Below are 10760 nucleotides of genomic sequence, written 5' to 3'. Positions count from 1 at the left end.
ATTGTGATTATCTGGGTCATGAGTTGTACAGTTCTTCTGTGTATTCTTGCCACCTCTTCTTAATCTCTTCTGTTTCTGTTAGGTCCATACCATTTCTGTCCTTTATTGTGCCCATTTTGCATGAAATGTTCCCTTGGTATCTCTAATTTTCTTGAAGAAATCTCTAGTCTTTCCCATTCTATTGTTTTCCTCTATTTCTTTGCACAGATCACTGAGAAAGGCTTTCTTATCTCTCCTTGCTATTCTTTGGAACTCTGCATTCAAATGGGTATATCTTTCCTTCTCTCCTTTGCCTTTTGCTTCTCTTCTTTTCACAGCTATTTGTAAGGCCTCCTCAGACAACTATTTTGCCTTTCTTTTTCTTGGGGATGGTCTTGATCCCTGCCTTCTATACAATATCATGAACCTCCATCCATATATCTTCAGGCACTCTATCAGATCTAATCCCTTGAATCTATTTCTCACTTTCACTGTATAATCGTAAGGGATTTGATTTAGGTCATACCTGAATGGTCTAGTGGTTTTCCCTATTTTCTTCAATTTAAGTCTGAATTTGGCAATAAGGAGTTCATGGTCTGAGCCACATTTGGCTCCCAGTCTTATTTTTGCTGACTGTATAGAGCTTCTCCGTCTTTGGTGCAAATATAATCAATCTAATTTCGGTATTGACCATCTGGTGATGTCCATGTATAGAGTCTTGTTTTTTGTTATTGGAAGAGGGCATTTGCTATGACCAGTGCGTTCTCTTGGCAAAACTCCATTAGCCTTTGCTTTGCTTCATTCTGTACTCCAAGACCAAATTTGCCTGTTACTCCAGGTATTTCTTGACTTCCTACTTTTGCATTCCAGTCTCCTAAAATGAAAAGGACATTTTTTTGGGTGTTAGTTCTAGAAGATCTTGTAGGTCTTCACAGAACCATTCAACTTCAGATTCTTCAGCATTCAGCCTTATTTTGTCTCTATAGGATTCTCAAGTTGTAGATAGTTCCTCCTCTATACTCAATACATCCTTTTATTTATCACATTTGCCTCTCTACCAGATTTTTCTTTGAAAACACTGAATTTTTTTGTCAATTAGTTTGACATTCTCAAACTAATGTCCTTAGAAGTTATCTGGGATGATTATTAAAATACAAATTCCTAGATTCCATCCCCAAACTTCTATTTTAGGTCAGTGAGCCACATTTTGAGGAACACTGAAATAGACTTTCAGTGTTTGAATCAAATTATGCATGATACTAATAAAAGTTCATGGACAGAGAACTTGGCGGGCTACAGTCAATGGAGTCACAAAGAGTCAGACATAACTAATGACTAATAATAATCACAATAAAGGTAGATTTCAATAATACTTAATTTTCAAGACACTTCCAAACTGTTTTAATTTTACATTTTGACTTGTAATCATGTAACTTATGATTTCTAACTATAAGTACATCTCTAAAACCATTTCAGAAATAACTATTTTTGGTTATACTAACTATAATCTGATAATTAGGAAGTATTTATGAAATGCCCTAATTGACAGGCTGGTATATAAGTGAAATATAAACCTTTGCACTTTCTAATAATTTGACTCATTTTGAGTTATATTAGCTGTTATTCTCAAAATGAGATTTTTATTCAAAAAGGTAAGTTTGTACTAAAATTTGGAAACCAGTCAAGTTCCTTCATCGACTGCAAAGTAAACTTTCATACTCAAACCAAGTCAAGAACATTCTTTCTCCTCTTTAACTACACACTATTTTCATAGTATTAAAACCAGCTAGGCTCTATATTATACAGGGTCTTGAGAGTTGTTGAGACTCAAGCTTCAAGTTTTTGATTTGCCAGGGAAAAGTTAGTATTTATATTTATCCTGACATCTGAGATATAAACAACTCTACAAACATCTCTAAAGGGACATAGAGCAGATAAAGGGACACTATGTTATATTTTAATGGGTCTTTTGATTTTTTTACCATTTTCACCCAAAATTGGCCATGGCAGCTAACAAAAGGCATTTTTCTGCCTCCTGAATGGAACTGTGGGAAATGGTGGCACTTAGGGCATGCACTTCAAGGCAAATGATCAGACTAAAAGTTTACATACTCAGGAAATGAGATAAGAAGACCCACACTTTGGGTGGAAATGTTTTTCAAATTGCTTACAAGACTCTGAATAGAAATCTGACAAATTAAAAAATGACATATACCAATTCATTACAGCCTACCACTATAGGCAAAGTCTGTTAGTATTACTGGGATCAGATGCTTTTAGGATATCTTGGATAAATTCTGTTGTTTTAATTGGTGTTAATTCTTTATGGCAGTACAAAAGAAAGTTTACACCACTCAAAGCACTAACAAAAATCTTTCTAGTGATGTGCCTATCCCATGCAGTACAATGCTTAGGGTAATTGGGAAATATTGACAGATTTAGCATTCATTATTTCAATTATTTGGGGGCAAAACTAAATTGACAGTATTACATGAGTAATTTATAAATTTGAAATAAGATAAACTGAGATGAGGGAATCAAATGACGAGTGAGCCTAGCTGATCACTTAGCATTTGACTCTCAACACAGCTTCCAGAAATGAAATAAACTCTCATTAAGTGATAAAACTTTGCTTCCTTGTCAAAAGTGGATCTAAAAAAAAAGCAAACTACTAGTACTAGTGATGAAAGACATCCAAACAAGTGATGGTTCTTAATTACAAATGGAAGTTATATATAAATTAAACTGTAGAATGTAGTACCTATAACTATGATGTGAATAAACCTATTATATATTCTTCACACTGGATAAACTACCCAAGTTGAAGATTTCCAAGTAGGACAAAACTGAAGAATTGACTAATAATATCTAACAGAATAAATAAAATTTACTCAGCATCTGAACTAAGCACATGTATGTGCATACACATACACAGGACAAAATTTTCAACATTCTTTGAACAATACTATGATTATACTACCACTGGAAAAAAAGTTGACTTACTTTCAAGTATATTTTGTGGGGACTAGCAATAGGTTCTCTCAAGAGTAAAGACACCAGGCCATAACGTGCCAACTCTTAGCACCAGAGAGACTTAAAACTTCATAAAAGGTGAATGATGTTACAAATTAGAGAATCGGCCAATCAACTTCTGTGGAATTGTCTTATTTTTCTCAAGTGGAAAAAAATCCAGGTTTATGCCAAACAGACCTACAAAGATAATCTGTTTTTAAAATTTTTTAGAATTGCAAATTATAATCTGATATAAAATAAAACTGCTGGCTTATAACAAAATGCTACAAGTTTCAGAGATATGAAAGAACAAAAATGAACTGAAAACACAGTTTATATAAATCAAGTTCCCAAAAATGAAAGTTAGTCTCTTACAGAAAGGAATAGTGAAACTCAGTGTGTACTTTTACTAACACACCTTAAAACTATTTTGTGGACAGCCACTTTTGACTGCAAATTCTAAATTGCCACTTGATACATTTAATCAACATTAAATCAAGCCTGAGGCAAGACACTGAACGGACAATACTCGAATAGAGTTATTAACTTCCTTCCTTGATAAACAATCTCCAGGCATTATTCAGAAGTTGAATTATTTGATGGCTTGGGAAGCAGTGTCCACTGAGCTTTCCTTCCTGACCTGAAGAGACTCACTGCTGATGGACAATAATTCTCGAAGTTCCTTATTTTCAAGCTGGAAAATAAAAAAAAGTGTATGTTCATTTCAGGTATTCTGTCAAACTGTATCAGAACCCACTGTTTGCGGCTTGAAACAGAAAGTATATTATTTTACTTTTTAAAGTTTTAAAGAAACAGAAGAACTGAGAATTTCCTAAAATTCTACTTATCTATTCAGTTAAAAAACATTTACTGAGTAATTTCCACATGTCACGTGTTAAGACTACACATGAAAAAAACAGAGTCCTGCTCCACTAGAGGAATTCACTGCTTGTCAAAATCTTTATGGTTCCCACAAGTTTTACTATTGTTTCTTCTGTCTTTCAAATTCCTAATAATATTTCCACTCTGCTTAACCTTCTCTCCTAGATGTCCTATAGTTTTGGAGAAAGGAAGGAAAGGGGGAAAAGAATTACTGGGCACATAGCCAGGTATCACATGGGTGTCTTACATATATTATCTCATACAACATGTAGGGTAGGGACCATTGCCTACATCCATGTTCTCTTTGAGATGAGGACACTGGCTCCCAAAAGTCCAAAAGCCTGCACATACTCAGATAACTGGGATGTGGTACTGCTGGTCTCCACCCGATGCCCACATTTTTTCCGCTTAAAAGTATTAAGAAAGACTTGTCTCACATTTCCTTAGGGCTGTTTCCATAACTGAAGTAAATTAGGGATGGCATACATAAGGTCATTCTATCATTTTAACTAACTCCTATCCTAATTGGGTCTTTGCCACTCCCCTTGATTTCCAGATATGGCAGTTTGCACTCTTCATCCTTATTCTCTCTGCTGGAAATTCTGGTAAACCATAGCATTTTCAGGTTTCACCAAGACATACCCTGTATCTCCTAGCATTTACATACATTTTCATACCAAAAAAAGTTACTACTCTTATTGCTATCATTAGACTCCAAGGAGGGATTCTGTCTTTTTCTCTCTGGTAATTTTCAAAGGGCCCATGGCAGAATTTGTAACAAGGAACATTCAAAACACCTATTGTAATGTTTCTCTTTAATAACTGTATGGGCACACTAACACTCCAGGCCTTTCTTTGTAAATTATTCCCAATTTAATTAAAACATTACATGAAAACAGCTTTAAAAAAAATCAAGACTATAAAATAAAAATTGATTAAAAAAAAATCAAGACTACAAAGACCTGTAAAATAGTCTGAAGTCCCTTGGCTTTGTTTCCCAAAGGCAACCACTTTTAATATTTTTGTTTATTTCTTTTGGTGTTTACTTCCATAATTCTAAATAACATGTCTTGTACTGCTATTTCCTGATCATCAAGTTTAAACAGTATCTATCTGAGTTCTTTTTACAGCAAATGAGGGACTTTAGCTCACATGTCCCTTCCACTCCCTCTACCCTCTCAATATGATATATCAATTTCTAGCCAATAAGCATTTTCATTGTTTGCTTCTGATTACCTTTCCTTTCTTCAAAAGCGTATGGAGGATGTTTTAATTTTAAATCAGACCACAAAGGAAACATCAATACACTGCAGTGATATACAATGATGGCATACCTTTCAGACTCTGAAAACTCCCTAAGATATTGTGAACCTAAAATAGCAATAATCTTACCTCTAATTGCGCTAGTTTTTCCTGAATCTTACAAAACTGGTCATCATCCATTTGAACTGCTTTCCTCATCACTTCTCCCATTTCACAGATTCTGTCAATCTGATTCTCAATTTCCTGTGAAGATATTCAGATTAAAAAAGTGAAAAAGTCATTTTTTTTTTAGCAGATATGAAGTTCATGAGAACACATGTATTATGATGTTAAAAATTCATTTAATCTGTGGTACAGAGGCTACAGGAATTTCACTACAATCTAAGTCCTCAGAGGTAAAGCCATTACAAACTTATCTTGTAATATTCACAGATAAGTCATTTTCAGAAGATTGATTCTAGTCTAATCATCCATTAGATGTTGGACACTATCTCTAAATGGCTGTTTAACTTAAATTTAAATACTTTTATTGGCAGGAAGCTTGCCACATTCCAAGGTACCTTATTCTATCTTTGGACATATCTCTTAGCAAGCTTTTCATATAAGCTAAATTCTGTCTTCTTCAAGGATCAGGTTTTTCTCCTTTGGACCAAAGATGAAAGCCATTCACATATTTAAAAGATCCTTGTTCCCTATGACCTTAGTTAAACTCATTAAAATGCTTTCAATAGAATCTAAGATGAAACTTATCTTCCATAAATTCCGCTGCAGCAAATAGTGAGGTATCAATCTATTAATTTAGGATTAAATGATATAGTACATGAAAACCTACAAAGACAACTCTAAAGCACTCTACAAACTTAAGAACAATTACTGCACCTCCCAAATTAAACCATAAGCAATGCAAGTATAGATACTAGGCCGTATTTTTTTTTTTTTTAAACCATACTTCTCTCTCCTAACAACATAGTATGATGCTATGTTTACCGACCCCCTGCTACGTGCCAAGCACTATGTTAGGGATAAAAGATAAATTCATGCTCCTTACAAGCAAGGAGCTTACAGTTTAGTGAAATGTACCATAATAACAACTCAAGTATTTACTGAATACCGTTAACACTAACAGGCTTCCCTTGTGGCTCAGCTGGTAAAGAATCTGCCTGCAATGCAGGAGACCTGGGTTCAATCCCTAGATTGGGAAGATCCCTTGGAAAAGGGAAAGATTACCCACTCCAGTATTCTGGCCTGGAGAATTCCATGGACTGTATAGTCCATGGGGTCCCAAAGAGTCAGACATGACTGAGCGACTTTCATTTTCACTTTAACACTAATTGACATTGTTCAGTGGAAAAACTAAGTATTCATTAACATTTTGAAGAGAGATCTTGGTGGAGGGACAAACTTGAGTCTTACTCAGATAAAAGGCCCCTTACCCCCTTTTTTCTACTCATATCTTTACAAAGCTATACTAAAACCTACAGCAAATGTGGTAAACATGAAAGGAAAACAAGCTTACTTCAAAAGCAAGCACATGAGCTAAAACAATGTCAAGATTTCAATTCATTTAGAATTTATCCATCAAAGTTTCTTACTGCAGAGTGAGACTGGTGAGCTTTCAGCACTGGCTCAGCATCCGCTGCTTTTTTAGCAACCATTAATTGTAACATCTGTTTCCGGTATTTGCTCATGATGAGTTCCAAAGCATCCTGGTGTTCCTCCAAGGAAACCCATAGCTCTATCAAAAAACAAAATAACTTGGCAGTGATGTCTGAGATACCTCCTAAAGCCAAACTCAAACAGCTGGATTTTATGACATGCCATGAAATATTATGAACCCAAAGATGTAAATTGGTGTTTAAGTCCACAAAACTCAACAGTCATGGTCTATGTGAAAAATATCTTTCCAGGCAGAAGCAACAAAATCTGGTAGAAACAACATGGGATGTGGCATCAGAAGACATGAGTTTAAGTACAATTCTGTGAATTACTAGATTACTACTCTTAAATCATGTAACCTCTCTGAGCCTATTTCTTATCTGCCTTGTAATAATAAAAACCTGGCTTGTCTACTTCAAAATGAACATATGACAATACATATATGTATTGCATGATATATGTGAAAGCCCTCTGTAAATATATAAATAACTATTCATACTACTATCATTACAATATATTCACCAAGCCCAAGAATATACACCTGAGGATTAAATTTAGCTCTTCCACCTTGCATAAGAACATAAAAATCCCTTCAATCTTAGCTTTAATGTTTATCTCAATTAATATTTAAACATTAAATCTTAAGCCCTTGAGGATATTAACTCTTCCGTTATGCAAACCTCCGTCTCCAGATGCCTAACAAGCCATGCAATAATAATTCAACTCTACCAAGTACCTCTTGGGTAAGCTGCGTTTAAATACAAAATCAGTCAGATGACCTTAAAAAGAGTAATGTAACAAACTTTACTGCTATTGGGTCAGCAGAGGCTATGGCAACCCACTCCAGTATTCTTATCTGGAGAATCCCATGGATAGAGAAGCCTGGCAGGCTACAGTCTATGGGGTCCCAAGAGTCGGACACGACTTGGTGACTAAACCACCACCACAGCATGTGCATTTTTGTGACTTTTCATTTTTGCAAGAACTTTTGAAATATTACTGGATATGAGAAAATCATTACACACAAAAAGGCCTGACTAACCTCTGTTTTCCTGCTGCAAGTCTCTAATCTGTGTATTCTCTTGGGACAGCAGAATGTGAGGTTTGTATTTGGACATGTCCTTTATATCGGATGCATCCTCTTGATACTGGACAAACAAGAGACAAACTAATCGCGCCGTAAACATAACAGCCGCAAATGCAACTGAAGAGGTAGGAGGCAGAACTCCAGGGCAGCACTGGCAGCCCCGATCCCGCAGAAAGGTCTCACCGCCACCCTCTGGGACCAGGAAAAAACTCCAAGCCGAGTTTCCACTTTACCTCATCCTCCACCCGTTAAGTGCCCAGAACCCGAGGGCACGGGCCCGTACCCTCTGCCTGACCTGGTCCGGAAGCGCTGTTCCCGCCTCCCGCATAGCGGCTACCCGCCGGTGCAGAGCCGCCGACTGATCCACTAGTGACTCGGCGGCCGCATCGTGCTCCCTCAGCCTCTCCAATAGAGTCTTAGCGTCTGTCAGAATCTTCTCGATGGTGCAGCTCATAGCAGCCCCTGGACCGCAGTCAGAACAACGCTCACCTGTGCCAAGGACTCAGTGCGTCCCTGAGCGAGTCTCAGCTTTACAGACGTCACTTCCGGGTACGTTTAAAAGGAGCCTCGGCGGGAGCCGCGATATGCGCTTGCGCAGTGGCAGCCTGACCAGTGGGTGGCTGGTGACCGTCTTTAACCTGTGGCTTCCCCACATCCTCGCCCTGTGCAGAGCCCCGGAGGCCTGCCCTTGCCACGCCTTTGGTTTCCTGTTTCCACTGCCTGGTGGTCAAGTTGTGTTAAGGCTGGGCTAGTCTTGAGTTTCTCCTGTTCCTACTGGTTTTGATTGATGTGGATTGTTCTTATCACCGTTTAATATTTTTTTCTTTTAATGTGGTAAATACGCTTTAAATTTATCATCTTAACCAAGAGTATTAAGTACATTCAAGTTGTTGTGCAGTCATCACTACCATTCATCTGCAGAATTCTTTTAATTTTGCAGAACTGAAGACTCTTGAGAGTCTCTTGGAGTGCAAGGAGATCAAATCAGTCAATCCTAAAGGAAATCAGCCCTGACTATTAGTTGGAAGGACTGATGATGAAGCTCAAGCTCAAGTAATTTGGCCACCTGATGCTAAGAACTGATTCACTGAAAAAGACTCTGATGCTCAGAAAGGTTGAGGGCGGGAGGAGAAAGGGGTGACAGGATAAGATGGTTGGATAGCTTCACTGATTCAATGAACATGAATTTGAGCAAACTCTGGGAGATGGTGAAGAACTGGAAAGCCTGGTGTGTTGCAGTCCATGGGGCTGCAAAGAGTGGAAAGCTACTTAGCGAGTAAATAGAACAGCATTAGACTTTAACTCCTTATTCTGCCTTCCTCCCAGCCCTTGGCAACCACTCCTCTACTTTCTGTCTCTATGAATTTAGCTACATTAGATACCTCATACAAGTGGAATCATAAAGTCATAATTGTCATTTTAGTGAATGGCTTATTTCACTTGGCATAATGTCCTCAAGGTTCATCCATGCAAGCAGAAATTCCTTTCTTGTTAAGACTGACTAATATTCGTATATATGTGTGTGCATATGTATGCTCAGTGGTAAAGAATCTGCCTGCCAGTGCAGGAGACTTCATGTTCTATCCCTGGGTCAGGAAGACCCCATGGAGGAGGAACTGGCAACCCACTCCACTGTTCTTGCCTGGAGAAGCCCATGGACAGAGGAGCCTGGTGGGCTACAACCTGTGGGGTCACAAAGAGTTGGACATGACTCAACAATGACAACTACTGATGGACCCTTGGGTAGCCTTCATCTTTTTGCTGTTGTAAATAATGCTGTTATGAACACATGTATAAATATCTGTTTGCATCCCTCCTTTAAATTCTTTTGAGTGTATATCCAGAAGTGGAATCACTGGGACATGTGGTAATTCTATTTTTAAATTTTTGAGGAATGACCAAACTGTTTTCCACAGTGGCTGCATCATTTTACATTTTTACCAACAGTACATAAGGGTTTCAATTTCTTCACATCTTTGCATACACATGTTATTTTCTCTTTTCTTCAATAGCCATTTTAATGGGTGTGAGGTAGAGTCATTGTCTGCTTACCTATTTTTTTCTATTTTAGCTCAATTATTCATTGAAAATAAATTTAACCAGAACAGCAATGACTTGTGCTATTATATCGATTTATGTTTACCTTGTCAAGCTTGTGTGTCAAGCTTTGTTCTTTTTCATTGATTACTTTATTACTGTAAATATTTTTTGAAAAGTCTTCAGTTTCAAGCACTGTTTAGTGTCTGGAAATAAAGCAGAGAATGACACAAGGTCTTGACCCTTAGGGAGTTTATATTCTAATGGGAGAAAGAGTTCAAACTCTTATATATAGTTGGAGGTAGTAACAGAATTAGGAACCCAGTGAAAGGGGCAAGAGTGCCATGGCAGTAGTGAGAGGTCAGAGAAGGGTGTTGGGGAGGAGAATTGACTTTTTACCTTTTATTCTCAGTATATTCTGGAGGAAAATCTGCCTACCACACCTCCTATAGATATGGCTGGCCCACTTACCCCACCATTGCAGAATTTGCAAACAATATTTTAATATATTCCTTTACTAAAACCACAATTCCATGCAATTAGTGCTCTCCTACACTTTCCCTCACCATCTGAACACAGCCTTACGGGACATTTACCTTATGAAAGGTGAGGTGCTAATTATACACAACAGTCAGGGGCCCATAGGAGAGATAATTTAGGGGAATTCTCTATGTTATGCCCGATGTCCGAATCCCCGAGTGGGAAGAGAGAAGGCTTCCAAGACAATGCAACTCGCAGGAAGGGAAGTTTATTACTGACTCGAGCCAGGACTCTCCGCCCGCAACCAACGCAGTGGTGCGGGTCAGAGAGCCCCGATCCCAAGCTGTTACACAAATTTATAGGG

The 10760-nt window shown here is 37.7% G+C and overlaps 1 protein-coding gene across 2 annotated transcripts; it reads right to left on the bottom strand.

Moving 5' to 3' along the window:
• Window positions 1–1206: 1206 nt before the first annotated feature.
• SIKE1 (suppressor of IKBKE 1) lies at window positions 1207–8431 on the bottom strand. 2 transcript variants are annotated; one of them, XM_043877883.1, is made up of 5 exons: window positions 8163–8431; window positions 7835–7940; window positions 6729–6871; window positions 5266–5379; window positions 1207–3685 (listed from the first exon to the last, which is right to left on the bottom strand). In XM_043877883.1, the coding sequence occupies exons 1-5, from the start codon at window positions 8331–8333 to the stop codon at window positions 3584–3586; spliced, it is 636 nt and encodes a 211-aa protein (XP_043733818.1). In that variant the 5' UTR covers window positions 8334–8431; the 3' UTR covers window positions 1207–3583. The 2 variants fall into 2 exon arrangements, with proteins under 2 accessions (XP_043733818.1, XP_043733819.1); XM_043877884.1 differs by having other exon boundaries at window positions 8175–8428.
• Between the last annotated feature and the right edge of the window lie 2329 nt (window positions 8432–10760).

The sequence above is a fragment of the Cervus elaphus genome, chromosome 20 (genome assembly GCF_910594005.1).
Source record: "Cervus elaphus chromosome 20, mCerEla1.1, whole genome shotgun sequence".
NCBI classification, from domain to species: Eukaryota; Metazoa; Chordata; class Mammalia; order Artiodactyla; family Cervidae; genus Cervus; species Cervus elaphus.
The sequence above is the reverse complement of the archived record's forward strand: the minus strand, read 5'-3'. Positions and strand labels throughout refer to the sequence as shown.